Source organism: Rhineura floridana, chromosome 7 (assembly GCF_030035675.1).
Source record: "Rhineura floridana isolate rRhiFlo1 chromosome 7, rRhiFlo1.hap2, whole genome shotgun sequence".
In the NCBI taxonomy this organism is placed as follows: Eukaryota; Metazoa; Chordata; class Lepidosauria; order Squamata; family Rhineuridae; genus Rhineura; species Rhineura floridana.
Window position 1 is genome coordinate 49,451,111 of NC_084486.1, and position 15,485 is coordinate 49,466,595.

General features: G+C 38.5%; 1 protein-coding gene across 6 annotated transcripts in view; it reads left to right on the forward strand.

The window, feature by feature from the left end:
- Window positions 1–15,485, forward strand: part of CPEB3 (cytoplasmic polyadenylation element binding protein 3) — a 117,380-nt gene that overhangs the window by 80,034 nt on the left and 21,861 nt on the right. For all 6 annotated transcript variants that reach the window (XM_061635546.1, XM_061635550.1, XM_061635552.1 and 3 more), the window contains 2 exons: window positions 1,013–1,102; window positions 11,113–11,231. In XM_061635546.1, coding sequence (XP_061491530.1) covers window positions 1,013–1,102; window positions 11,113–11,231 — 209 coding nt within the window. The remainder of the gene's footprint in view (window positions 1–1,012; window positions 1,103–11,112; window positions 11,232–15,485) is intronic.

Consider the following 15,485-nt stretch of genomic DNA (forward strand, 5'->3'; position numbering starts at 1 on the left):
AAATCTGGATTAAATGAACTTGAACTGACAGGACAAATACATTTTTAAGATCATGCTGTTTCTTCATGAGATATGGAATGTGGAATATTTGATATTTGACTCCTAATGTCAGTCCCAACAGAAGATAAAAATATAAAATTAACATTTAACATTTGGAGCCATACGGGTTTATATAGGAACATAGAGACTTCCCAAGGCAGATTAGAAAAGCACCAGAACCTTAGGTGTATATAGACCTACAGAGTAACACGGATTATATGTGACTAATATATGGGAATTGTTCATTGGATTCAACTTGGTCAGTTGGACATCAGTATTGTGTTCTATCCCAACCTCAGTGGTTCACACTGGTACCATTTTCTTTTCCATCACTTTTTTTAAAGAGAAAAGAGATAGTAGAAGACCCATAGGAAGAGAGGAAGAAATATGGAAATGGTTTGCACGTAACACTAAACCAAAGTTTAGCACTATGAGGATGAGCTGCAGTAAGCTTCAAATTCATGGGTTCTCCCTCCAGAATTTGTGAGGTAAAAGCTTCTGCTTTAGATTAATCACAGTTTAGCAAGTTGCCAAAAACCCTAACCTGTAATGGTTAATTGAAATGATCCAACTCCATAAACTATTGTTTTTAAGTTGGCTTGTTTCTACTATATGTAGTTGATATTAATCATGGTTTCTCCAAGTTTGGATGACATGGCAAACTATGCTTAATGTAAAATGGAAACAAATTTTCCAAACTCATCCTCACAGCCTTGCAAGAGAAAGAAGCACATACAGTTGAGGCTCCTTTTTTGTTATGCTAAACTATGGTTGGATTATGGTCTTCAGCATCCAGAGTAAAAATAAATAAGGTAGATTTTCATGTTACATGTTGTGGTTAAAGGTTGATCCCAAATCTAGAAAGACTGAGCAAATACTGACATTACATTTTTAAAGTATCAAGGAACAATGTTTTGTTTTGCCATTTTCCTTTACTTTCTAACTGTCTTTACAACTTTATTTTTATATATAGATGAAATCACTGCCAGCTTTCGTAGGTTTGGACCTCTTGTTGTAGACTGGCCTCACAAAGCTGAAAGCAAGTCATATTTTCCACCCAAAGGTAACTGGTTTAATGTAAGCCTCCAGGTGTATGAAAATGCTGCCTTCTGTGTGTGAACAAATGTATTTTTAAGTATACGTTTTCAAATGCTTGAAATATTTTTCAGTGAAGGTGCTTCTGATGGTTTAGAATGTGATGAGCACCACAAAAAGACTGTTCTTTTCACATTATATTTTTTGGAAATGAATTTAGAATCTCCACACGTGAGTTATTGTATGTAAATTCTTTTTTTTTCTTCTCTTGCCCTAAGGAGGTGTGTGGTTGTTGGCTTAATCTTTTTGTTTTTTTAAACTTCTGTAATCTCCCTTGAACATGCCATTGTAGTGAAATGCTAGATGCAATATCACTGTGTTTGCTAGCGTTTAGGACATGAATTTATCATCATTTACATAAGTGTGCTGCTGCTGCATCTGGGTTGTTCAAATGAGCCAAAATTGAGTAATGCTAGTCTAAGCTGCACTTCATAGTCACAGGCATGGTGTATAGAACAGTAGCAGCTGTTGTGGTGCTCTGCCGATCTTGCCTGAATTACAGTTTCCATCATCCCCGACAATTGGCCATGCTGTCTGGGGCTGTGGGAGTTGTAATCCAATAACAACTGGAGGGCACCACATTAGCTACCCTGGTATAGAAACATTTACAAGTTGCAAAGATGTTCAGGAAAAGTTAATTGACATCATTCCTGCTAGAAAAAAGCCTGTGACTTCAGTAGGTCATATTTTGTGCCGTGAGCATGCATTTTCCTCTTCTCTAGTTGGTTTAACTAAGTTGATTAATGGCAAGTGCAGCATCTCTAGAAGTAATGTTTTTGAGAGCACACTGAGTAATAAGATTCACAATTTCATTTTAAATAATTGGATAGATTGCCAGAAGACCAACTACTTTTTAATCGTTGATATTAAAAACAGCTCTATTCATCCAAAATGATTTTTAGCAATGATGTGGCAGTTATACAATATGAACATGTGGCTAAAAAACAAAATGAAAAAGTTAACCTGGCAATTTGAATGCAACCTTTAAAAGATGCCTTTTTCCTACATAGCTTTTTCAGAAGGCTATGATTTTATTTTTATTTTGTTATACAGGCCTAAGGTAAAACGAGTTTCTGCTTTACCAGGTGATTCCTAGTAGTCTCTGGGATTCAGAGTTGCCCTGCAGTTCACAGAAATGATTGCAATTCAGGAGAGACTCTTCCCTGGAGGAACAGTGAATTTATTTTTGCCTCCCCTCCCCCTTCATAGCGTTCTACAGATTTTCCCATCCCTGTGGGGAAGGTTTTCAGGGGCCACAGGGGCCTGAAGGGAGAAAAATTAGCAAAAATCACTTCCATTCTTCCTCCAGCAAGCAGAGTTCTTCCTATTGGAACCCTAGATTAAAGCCAGTGTGTTTGCTCTTGCTTTAGTTTAACAAATACCTCATTATTGCTGAATTACAAATAGTTACTGTTGCAAGCAGTTTAAACTACATTTGAGAAGGATAAATCGGTGCTCTGTCATGCTTATAAAAATGTTCTTGAGTAAGATCTATTTTAGCAGAAGACAAGGGAACAGTCTTTTCCTATTTTTATCATGGTTCTAATGTGGGAAACAGCTTTCAAAGCCCCTACCAGTTGCCCTGAATTGTCTGTCTGAAAGTGCTAAACAACATTGAGTCACAACTGTTCCAGATTATTTATAACTGACTTCTGAGCTGTCAGGGCTTTCAGCAGCATGAATATCTTAAACTCTATTGATCAGGTAAATTTGGGAATAGGTACTTAATTGACCATTGCAGTAGCATTTTCTTTGCGTTCAGAAGGTTTAATGCTGGTGTGCCTTTGCAGGTATTCAATCATATTCTTATGTCTTTGTTATCATGTTTCTAACTCTTTCTGGATTACCCAGCTTGTTGTCAGGATGCTTAAAAAACAACCTTGCCAATGTTTTCTGAGATCAGGTTTTAACATGAGCCATCCTTTTGAGCATTTCATTCTCTTGTGGCTTTAGAATATTTTTAAAAAGTCTCTCTGCCATACAACTGCAGTTGTGCAACACTGTGACTTACACATTCCTTTTCTATAGTGTTTTGAATGTTGTACCAGTTCTTCTATTGTCAAATAATATTGTCACATTCTACCTCACTTATGTGGAGAGCTTTTGTGTTTTGATGGCACAGACACTTGGCAAGTACTGTACAGCTTCTTTTATTGGCTGTAGTATCACAGTGTAAGAAGCTGCACGTGCTAGGTTTCTTCTATTATTGTTATTAATAACATTTATATCCCACCCTTCCTTCTCTTTGCTTGTTTTGAATATCTTGCCTTCCTTTCACTATGGGTAACTAGATGATGATCCACCCTGCTTCCAAGTTGGGTTTACCAGGTACCCCTATATATCAGTTATGAGTTCTGCTGTTGCTTTCCCATGTCACATGTGACAGAGCTGGACAATCAAAATCCCCTGATCTTCCCCAAATGATCTCCTGTCACTCAAATTTTCTATTATTTACTAGTCAAGCCCCATATTGCCAATGCTCAAAGCTTATTGATACGTCCGATATAGTGGCAGCTGGTGGCTCCATGTCAGTGGGTCAATGAATTCTGCTCCAGGTTTTAGTCTCAACTTTCAAGGGTGCTGAAACAGGTAATTGAAAGTTCAGACTAAAACCTGGAGTGGATTCTGTTGCCTCACTGACATGGAGCCACCAGCTGCCATTGCTCTGAAGGGCCCTGACCTTTCAGGAGCACAGTTATCCTACATAAAAACCTCAGAAAGGTCATCAGGTGCTCTCCACCTACAGGATTGTCTCCTTTTTCCTCCTTCCAAGCCTGAATGCCTTGGATGCAATTGTACTGTATCTTGCTGTTCTATAGATTTCACCATAAGATTTCTAAACTGTGGTTGGGCACTATTACTATATGAGATGTTTGATCCCTAAGTCAGTTATGGTATAGGAAATGATCTGTTAAAGTCTTCACTCAAATGTGTAAGTAATTACTGTTACTTTAAAGAATCATCACATATAATTTAAATATCTATATGCTTTATACTAAACTTAATGGGTTGCTCATCAAACAGTAATGCTATGGATGAAATATTCAGTAAAAAAATCCTCAAAATTACAAAAGCCAGCCATCTCCATGCTAATAAATAATGTTAGAGGAATAAGTTTTTGCACACAGCTGACTTCTCAAAATGAAATATGAGGTCCTAAAGAAGAACAAAAGAATGCTATTTCTGATCTCTGAAACATCTAAAAAATGGCTATCACATAGTACTTTACATTCTCTATATGCTAAAATGCTGCACTGTGTGTGCATTGGTGCCATCCACGATAAAATATTTTGCTTCTCTGAAAAACTGAAGTAGCATTTATTTTGAAGATTCTTTGAATGCTTTGTATATTTGTGAGGGTTGCAGCATGTCCAGCACAAATGACAAAGTAATTGTGCGTTATAAAAGGCGTGGCTTAGTTTAGGCAGATGTTCAGATTAAAGTATTTAGTTGCATATTTAACCAAACAATTGAGTAATGTGGCCCATTTTGTGGTTTTGGAGGTCATTCTGAATAGTTTGGTATAAACCTATTAAGTTATGAAATTCCTATTCTGTTTTTTTAAGATTCATACGCCACACTTTTTCCTAGAAGAGACTCAGGATAGCTCACTATAAACACAACAAAAAGCTAATAATATTTAACGTGTATAGTGTGTTCAAAATGCTTTATGTGCATTACTTAGTGGTAATTTGCCTCCCCTCCCCCTTCATTCCTATGAGATAAATTGGTATTTTAATCCCCATATTGTAGATGAGGGAACTGAGCTGGGAGAGGGTAGTTTACCTAAGGCCAGCTAGTGAGCTCATGACAGAGGTGAGATTTGAACCAGGGATGTCCTGATTCACAATTATGTCTCTAAGCTACTATGCTGCATAAAATTACTTTTGAAACTACAATCAGTTGAATTCAATAAGAAGCAGAGAAAAAATGACACCAGCCACTAAAAGTAACTTGCATCAGTTCCTGGTAGAATAAGAACAACGTATAGTCCATCAAGCTTGGTGAGCTCTTTTGGGGAAAGATTTCAACAACTATGACTCCACTACAGAAAATGACCTGCTATGTATCCTTACCAGTCTGACTGACTACATGAAAAGATATGTATAGCAAGGTTTATTATCTTGGAGAACAAGGAGGGCATTTTCTAAGGTACTCAAGCCCAAAAACATTATCTTGAATTGTGCCGGGCAGTAGATTGGGAGCCAGTGGCATTCTTTAGCATCCATGTAATATGTTACGTAAGTAATCCAAGTTAAAATCCAGGCAACCACATTTTGTACCAGCTGTGGCAATCAAGCCATCTTCAAAGGCTGCAGTGCAGTAGTAGAACAGATGTTACCACAACCCCTATTAGGCTTTATTTATTTATTAACATAATTTATAAACCACTTAGTATTTTAAAAATCTCTGAGTGGTGTATAGTATAAAACAAACAATGGCTTGTATCCACTGTAGTGCTAAGTAACTTGTTCCAGTAGTGCAAGGATTTACACTAGGGCAATGGAACTTTCCCCTTGTTCCTCCTGCATGCACCCTAAATCTGTTCTGGGTTTTCCCCAACCCTCCAAAACTGATTTGAGGAGCATGTGGGGGAGGAGGGGGGGAGTTGCATTGCACAGGCATATTATATTGTGCTAGTGGAATGAGTGCATTGGATACCATCCAATATAATTAAAACAGAAATATAATCTAAAACCAATAAAACATTGGCATAAAACATATATAAACAAACAGGAATTCAGGGGATTCAAACACATAAAGCAGAGTCTGATTTTATTGGTCAGGGAAACGCTGACAAAAAGAAGTCTTTAGAAGACAACTGGGAAGCAAACAGTTTGCTTCTATGAAAGTCAATAAGTGGCGATCAATCTGCCATGAATTTAACCCACATTTGTCTTTTTTCCACCTTGTTTCTTGCATAATTTGAAAGTTTAGACATGAACACAGGTTCCCACATTTCTTTCCCAAGATTCCATTGCAGGCAGTAACTTATTACCTGCATATGAAGTCCTATGAAGTTGCTGTGGCCATGTGTGATCATTCCCTATTATTTTGTTGGACTAATCAGTGAGTAAGAAAGAAGAGTAATGGAATAGGGTGCTTTAAGATATTTCCTAATTGTATTGCAGCATAATAAGGGCCATAGGTACAATAGAGATTATTACTGCAGGGTTAACCTGCAAATGAACACTTCAAATGCACATAATAATCCTGTTGTCTTTCTCCCTACTTCAAGTGCCACGTATACAAGTGGCATTGTCTAGATAAAAAAACAAATGGGTTATATGAGGAAGTGGTTCATTGTTTTTTTGTTATATGCCTTCAAGTCAATTATGACTTAATGGTGACCCTGTGAATCGGCAATCTCCAATAGCATCTGTTATAAACCACCCTGTTCAGATCTTGCAAGTTATACAATAAAATTAATGGAAAATTAGTAAAAAGAATTTTGAAGAAGCTTGTGTCCTTCAGTGTGTGTTTGCGTTTATGTGTGTATCTGTTATGTATGAACTTGATCACTGTTTTTGTCTCTTCAGCTTCATACTGCATGTTTGTGTGTCTCTGTGTATGCGTGCACATGGTGTATGAGATGGTAGTGTCTTCTGCCTCCTCTAAATAATTCTAGGATAAACAACTAAAACTATCTTTTAATATGTTAATACTCATCTGATTTCTGTAGCGGTTGGTTGTGTTCCATTCGCAGAAATAGAAATGGGGGGTAGGGGTTGGCTTAGTATCTATTCCGTTTCTGTTGCTTCCTAGTGTCAAAGCTAAGTCATGTTGTGGGTTTAATTTTTATACTGTAGGTAGCAGTAGACCACATACTACTGTAAATAAAACATAGTTCATACTTGCTTCATCAAAATCTAGTTGTTTGCTCATTCATTTGACTTTTACAAATGCCACTTTTAAATTAGGCTGAATATAGCTTCTGGACCTTTTAGTTTCTCTCTGACCTACATTCTGTTGCAAATTGCCATGGACTGTATTAACAGTTTAGTCTGATGCTTTGAAATGTGTGTGATCTTAAGCTTTGTAAAATGGCTCTTCTTTCAAAGGATACAAATTTCATCAAACAGCGCTATCATGAAAATGTGTGCATTAATATTTGTTCATTCGACTTAAAACATTTTATACAGGATTAATTTACCACCAAAATATATTTGGTATATGTATGTTTCTGTCAAGCTATATAAATAATGTAAGCTACTTAAAGTGATGCTGAAAATATAGTATAAATAACCCTTGATATAATGTAAGCTCCTTGTCACTGAGATATCTATTGCTGAAAGTGCAGCTATGCATACATTAATACCATCCCATGAGTTACTAATAATTCCTCTTTTCCATCACTCTGCATTCAATACAATTGCAGTGGAATAGGAAAAAGTTTTAATTTTGAAGCCTTTCAAACAGCATGTAAGAAAATATTGTGGCCTCCCAAGGACAACCAAACCATAACAGCTATTTGTAATGCAGAGTAGATTGATTTAAATCAAGGCAATGGTCCATGATTTAAATCCATGGTCAATGGTCAATTATTTAAATGAAGTTTCCAATTGAAACTTTGTAATTTTCCTAAATAATGGTGCAAATCTGACCGCTAAACCATGTTAACTTACAACTAAATAGAGTTGTTGCAAGATCTGATTGTAAGAATTAATCTCTTAGTCTTGCTGTAATAATTTTGTCTGCTTTCTATAGAGGGAATATATCTGACTATTACGAGCAGCACCCATGAAAGTTTGCAAGGTTGACAGCACAGTCCTATATATGTTTAATTGAATTTAAGCCCTCTTGAGTTCAATGTGGCTTTCTTGAAAGTAAGTATAGGAATATAGGAATCTGCGCACTGCACAATTTTGTCTTCCATTTTTCCCTCCAGCATTGCTCCTTTTTTCACTTGGCCCAGCCCCACCCTCACAAGAAAAGGAGCAAGCAAAATGAAGTGCCCATGACTGATAGGTCAAAAGCAGGGCTGGTTGTTACTGGGCAAACTAGAACATTAAGTGAAGAAGAAATGCCTGTGTTTTGTAATTGGGAGTTTAAACATTCACATTGGAAAAATAATCAAATTGTTTCTTCAGTTAAATAGAAAGCCATCTGTTAATTCGACTTATGCAATGGAACCGACTGCCTAGGGAGGTGGTGGGATCCCCTTCGCTGGATGTCTTCAAGCAGAGGCTGGACAGCTATCTGCGGGAGATGCTCTAGCTGTGGATTTCCTGCTGTGAGCAGGGGGTTGGACTCGATGGCCTACAAGGCCCCTTCCAACTCTGTGATTCTATGATTATCTAGAAGAAGACATTGATTCAGTTTAGAGATTAACTGTAGGGCTAACCCAGCCTTGTAAATAAGTCACTGTAAGTTACTAGCCTGTTGGGGGCTGACAGAGACTGGCATTTCTATGCTGGGTGTAGAGATGGGATGAAGTACTCACCTGTATGGCTGCCAGACCAGGTCTTAAATACAAGGGTGGATATAGTCACGTTAGCCTAATATTAACCTAGTTATTATTTAAGATAAACTTTAGTATTTACATTTTTTTAAAAAAATTAAAAAGTCCCACTTTTTATCTTTGCTTATTCTGCTGTAACACTACAAAGTTTAAAGAATTATTCATGTGAGGAATGAGAACATCTCATTTTGACCTAGGAAGCAGTTATTTCATATATTAGCCTATTCTGTACTCAAAATGGCAAACTTTCTATGTGTATTTGTACAGAGGTATTCAATGAATAGCCATGAAAACAGAATCTGAATTTATCAAAAAGCTTTCCCAGGTGTTCCAACAAACTTTTTCAACTGGATGATTAGTGCTCTTGCCTTGGCTAAAAACAATATAGATTTTAGACCTATCTTTACTTGTTTTTATTGTATGATTTTAAATCACCTTGAGACGTATGCGAAAGGCAATTCATAAATTAATAATAAATAATAACACTGATGTAAGAGAAATAGCCAGCAGCAGGGTAGCTTGATTTGACATGGAAAAACAAATAGGTGTGCTAGCAAGTTATTGGCACTCAGGTTCAGTAGCAATCTTTAGGGGCGCAATACACTCACCTCAAACAAGAGATGAAAATTACAACCTCCTGAATTCTTTTCTAACTCATTTTTTAAAAATGCATTGTTTTATTGATCTAGTTTTATATGGGGAGGGAAAAGTTTTGATTGTACTTTATATTTTTTACTGTTAGGGGTTTTGGGCACATTCACATTGAGAGACTGGATATAAATCAATTAAATAGAATTGGAGCTAGGGAAGATTTCCACTGTTACCTTTCCATTGAAGAGCTAACCCTGAGAAACCTGAAGCTGGGGAGGCAAAAGTCATCTTCATGGGGGAGCCCTCTTAGCCCAATCCTAGTTATTTGGGGGGCAACAGAGAAACGTAATTTGAGACTCATTGAAAATGGGTCATTGGACACAAATTTCTCGAATTTTCAATTGAGTATTAAGACAGAATAGATTCTCCTTATCCCTAGCAATAATTCCGGTCTCTCCATGTCTCCTCTGTGATATATTAACTTCTGTTCTTTACAAAGCCCGGAGTTACTTCTGTATTTCTCTTGCAGAGGCACTGCTGTTGCTGCATATATTAGTTTAAAGCTCTAATACAAAGTACAATAGCAATAAAGAGGAATGTCTTTTATGTGACAACTTTCCTGTTTTTTGGTGAAATGTTTATGCACCATTTTCTTGCTGGAGTGAGTCAACGGGTACTGCAGCACATTGCCACTCTGCCTAGAGAAACTGTAGCTTCACTGCCTAATAGGCAATATCTCCTCTGCAGTAGCTAAAGTAAGATTATTCTCTTCTATTTTGCAGTCTCTTTAACATTAATGCCTTTGAAGTTTTTAGAAAGCCAGTCACAGCAATGTCTTAAATGATAGTCTGCAGATTTTTTTTAAAAAGTACCTCTGGATTTTTATTCTTAAATCAGCTTCTTTGACTTCATTTCACCTTTGGATTTTGAAGTGCAATTTTATTAGTGTTCAGAGCAGACAATTATAAAAGTTATAAAATATGCCTGAGTCAGTAGAGTAATGACTGCTTATGCTAACTTTAACTAATTCAAAAAAGAAAAGCCTACATTTCTTAAGGGTTGTATCCAACTAAGTCATATTTGGAGGACACACATTGAAATCAATAAACCTGACTAACTTAACTCTATTGATTCCTGTGGGTTTCCTCTGTGTATGACTTAGTTGGATACAAGTCTTCAGTGTTTTTCTGAAGTTTTTTTAAATAAAGAGAACCTGTGTGCCATCTCAGTATATACCATCTTACAGCAGTGGAATAGGGAGCATCCCCCCATGACATTTTAAGGTTGGAAGTTTTAACAAATGTTCCAAAGTGTCATGGTAAATTTAATATTTCTACACTGAATAGCTATAGTCATGGAATTTAAAGGCATTCGTCACCCTTATGATCAAAAAAGCAGCTGCTTTGAATAGGAAATTGTGTATGTAAAATATTTTTGTACTGTGCCTGTGCAACAGCCAAATTTTGCTGATGTACTCTTATAGTTTAGAAACATTTCCTGAATTTTCTAATTCCCTCTTCCTTTTCCCAGTAGAACAACACATTTTGTCTCGTTACCTTTCTGATATCTGTTTGTGCCAATTCACAATTTTTTTATCTATGGGCGGCAAGATATTTCACAAGCACACTTATAAGAAGGGCTTTTCAGATGTTCACTTACCATAGAATGAATTATGCCCCATCCTAAGCCTTTATTAAACAAAGAAATAATACTTTAGAGGTCAGGTGTAAACAAAACAATTGACTTTTTTTTTGTCTGGAAAGTTTTATAACTTATTTCCACAGCAGCTCTGTGCTTTGAATCCACTGTGTCACCAACACATCTGTCTTATAGAATCCATTCTGTTTTCATTTTAGTAATATGTGTGTATTAAATGTGTGCGTTTTACTGACTTTTCCCGTTTTGTAATTTTGTCCTCTCCCAAGGTTATGCCTTTCTGCTTTTCCAGGAAGAAAGCTCTGTGCAAGCTCTGATAGATGCCTGTTTGGAAGAGGATGGGAAACTTTATCTGTGTGTATCAAGTCCCACTATCAAGGACAAACCAGTAAGTAAACCAACTTAGTTCCTTTTTTTAAAAATCTCTGGAAACCATCTACAGTTGTAAAAAAAATGACTTGTTTTGAGTGTCCTGTTGTTTTTTGGGGGGTGGATTTTATGCTGGCATTTCTCCTTACCATATATTGATTATGCAATATTTCAATAAATGTCACAACAATGTAGTATTCAAGCTGGTGTTTCCTATAATAGTTTAATGCCCTGATCCAACAAACTGCTCCAAACACCAGAGCTGTGAGAGTGCAGAACAGCTTTCTCAAGTGTGTTAATACTCATGTATTTAAGTATCTATGTGCCTTCCTTTCCATGTATTGATTAGCTCTCTCCATTTGGAATGTGGATACTCCAGTGTGCAAGATAATATGTGTACATAAAAGAGCACATGGCTGTTTGGACTGGAATATGAGCCAGTTGTGTATGGGATATTTCAGCTACTGAATAATTCAACTTTTTTGCTTAAGCTTCATTGCTCCAAACATGAGTGGTGAATTCTCTAGAAACGTAGGCAGACTAGCAGTACTTCGTGAATAGTAAAATAAAAGCAAGTTAGTAAGTGGGATTTCGTGGTGAAAGGCAGTGTATAGTTAAAAGATCTGAGCCTTACCTTCTTCTTACTAGCCTCATTCAAATCCTAAGTTATAATATAACATTAGAGAAAGAGCTTTGGACGTCCACCACCACCCCCAGCAATATGGCCACAGGGAAATAACCATAGTTATCTGAACCTGGACAAACTGTGGTTAGTCTTAACTTGTTTTCCTAAATCATAGCTTACTTCAAACTGTGTTTACAATCTTGGTTTGTTTCACATGTGCGGGGTGAGTGGGGGCGAGTCTCACACGTCACATCTGATAGTGGGGCTTCGTTAGGTGACAGCATGGCCTCTGGAAGCTGGATGCTGATTGGCTGGAAAACATTTGAAGTGTCTGGCAGGGATTCCTGCACGGGCATGGATGGCGCAATCAGAGAGTCGCTTCCTAACTGCTTTGGTGTTGGACTTGTAGGAGGGGCAGGGACTGCCTCTGTGGAAGTGCTGGGCATGGAAGTGTGAGAACTGCCAGAACCCTCCCTGCCTGTCTCCCTTCCTCCAGCTTCCCGAGGAACCTCGTCCTCCTCTGACTTCCCTCCCTGATCTAGCTCTCCCTCCGACTGGGGCACAACAGTTAATTGAAAATAGCAGTGAAAGTTCCTGATCTCCTTCTTGTGGCCATGGTGGAGACGACAATGAGACTTCCCCCCCTCACCCCTGCATGCCCCCTAAATCTGTTCTAAGGGTTCCCCCAACCCTCCAGAGCAGATGTGGGTAAGGTATGCAGGGGATGTCTCCTTGTGCTAGCGGTAATCTGTACACTGCTGGGATGAGTTCATAGAACATCACCCAATGGGAGGTGGGAGCGCACAAGCCTGAGCCTTGTACATGTAATGCAAAACTTGGTTTAGCATTGTGTCTGAAGTGAACCAGTTCAGTGTTACATTGTATGTATGCATTTCGGAAATGATTCCAAAATATTCTCAGCAGTCTTTGCTCCATTCATGAATTGAAAAATCCTCCAAGTGGAGCATGCCCATCCGTGGAGCTGCATAGGGGAAGTAAAATATGAACTGGGGATCAATGTTTGAATCCAAGAAGAATCAACTCAGACAATTTATCTCCTTTTACAGTGCAGGGAGGATTGTACGAGCATGGTCTCTGGGGGACTAGACTTTGGTGTGAATGCCCTGACTTGTATGTTGCTTCCCCCACAAAGGTGTGGTGATGGGAGTGCTTTACATGGAGAATTTTTAAACAAACAAAATAAGGGTTGGAATGTTTAAAATGGTGAATTGATTAAAAACTGCATAGATGTGGCAAATCCAGATATTATATACACCTTTCTAAAGTTCACATGGCTTGTAAGGCTTATGAAAATGACTTTTTTGTGGGTTGCTTAGTTCAAAACAGTCCAAAGACTTTGTCCCAAATTCAGCCATCTGGCTCCTTAAATGGACATAGTAAATGCTTTTTATTTGAATAATCCTCTTAGCCAAAGTAATCTCTATCGCTCACCTTTTCTTCAGTTTTCAAAATATGTGAAATGTTTATTAAAAACAGCAAGCTCTGCAGTTTGAATCTTGACTTTCAGATTGTAAATCATACTTCTTGAATTTTCTGTATAACCCAAGGGTGTGATCATATTGAGGGGGATTTTTTATTTTTAGCAGCAGATCACCATACTATATTTTTTAAAGTCCTCTCAGTATCAAAAGGGATTTGTCCTGTGGCATGAGGGGGCACTATTCAAGGAACACACCCCTAAATCTCTTCCACATGTCCAGTTAGGTACACAATTATCTGAATCCTGGCTTGTATTCTATTGTGTACTTGAGTATTAAAAGAGGCAAACAGTAGGAAATAATGTAGATTTACGTGAGAAAATGTTATTACTCCTTACACCTAGGGGCAGTAAATAAAATATTAAATCCATAATTGATATTAAATTCAGAGGCTGTATGTGTGCGACTTAAGGAGCAAATGTAGGGTAGGAGGATAGAGAGGAAACAGAGCTCACCCCTCAACAGAAAACCCTTGCTAACTCCTGTTTCCTGGTTCATCTATAAAAGGTGTCACCAACCCATTGGCTGCGGGCACAATGACACCTGCAAAGGCCTTCAGTGGCAAACCCAGCAGATAGCCCAGAATCTGAGCTTGTACTTTTTTTTTAAAAAAAGAGTAAGTCTCTACCCCTTCTAGAAAGAAAGGTATGGAGCAAAATGTGCAGGTACCCTTGTGAGCAATTTCTGTGAAATGAGCCAGCCTGGCTGCTCCTGGCTGTCAGTGTGATTTAACCAGTCAGCAAAGTCAAGAGTTGTGATTGATAGGTGAGTTGTTTGGGCACCCAGACAGTAGGAATCTCTGGGCTCCTAAAGAGGCGCTGTTTTCCTCTCCCTTTTAGTACTTTTTTCCTGCTTCTGACTTTTTTATCTAGTCTAGTCCTTGAAATCTCCATAGTCTAGTCCTTGATTTTTCCCTAGCAACCAGGATGCATCTTTCCCGTGCCTAGAAATTATTTTCTGCAAATACAATAAGTGTGGGTGAATGTTAAAGAATCCCCCTCCCTGCAGAAGGCAAATATGAAAACTTTCCAAAGAGGCTTAGACATGTCTTCTGCTTTTCAGGAGCTACAGGTCAGGGATTCATTAAGAATTTCCTGTATCGTTAACTTACAGTACAATGATATACATGTCTACTCAGAAGTAAGTCTCTTTGTGTTTAATGAGGCTTACTTCCAGGTAAGTGAGTACAGGATGGCAGCCTAGGCTTTGGTTTAGGTGTGGCATTGGGGACAAATACGGTTCTTGTGCCTTTAGCAACTGTGTGGCAGGCAAAAATTCAATGGGTTAATTGTAGTATGGAAATACAATTATGGGAAAAGCTTCACAATGGCTACTCTCAAATCGTGTGTTATGCCATTTTGTAACTGGTGCGCCCAGCACTCTTTCAATAATTGAAATGTGCCATTTGGTCCAAAAAAGGTTGACAACCCCTGATCTATGAACTGGAGCCTTATTATCCTCCATGTAACTGACTAGCTACTCCCAGCTCACCTCCGCCAATTGGCCCTTACATCTCCGGAGGCTATCCACAAGAAATACGAGGACACTATCAACGCCCTCAAACCATTGGGGACCACAGCAGCCACAGATAGGATCTCTATCGGTCCTAAATCATGGTTTGATAAGGACTGCAAAAGCAAGAAAAGAGAACTATGTGCCCAGATTAGAACCACCAGGCGAAATCATTCCGAAATAGCTATTTCCCGCCTGCTCTTACTAAAAAGGGCATATAAGACGCTGCTCAAAGAGAAAAAACAGGCTTTCTTTGCTAATAACTGGCGGGACCTGGGGTTGGCACTACTCCAAGGAAATGACTCTGAATTCTGGAGGCTAGTCCAGGGGGGGCTTGCCCAGAACTTTTTCATGCCAATCCCCCCCATCCTCCCAGAATCTTGGGTCTCGCACTTTCGTGCCACCTTTGGGAATATGGCTTCGGTATCTCTATTTTTACTGATGACCCGTCCTCCTTCCCGCCTTGGCTCCCCGTTACCAGCGTGGACATAGGGGACCTAATTCTGACCCTCCGTGCTGGCAAAGCCCCGGGGGAGGACATGTTGCCCCCAGAACTATTCCTCTCAGAATTCACCTGGTGGGGCCCAATTTTAGCTATACTCTTTTCACATATAAATGCCACTGGTACCATCCCTCT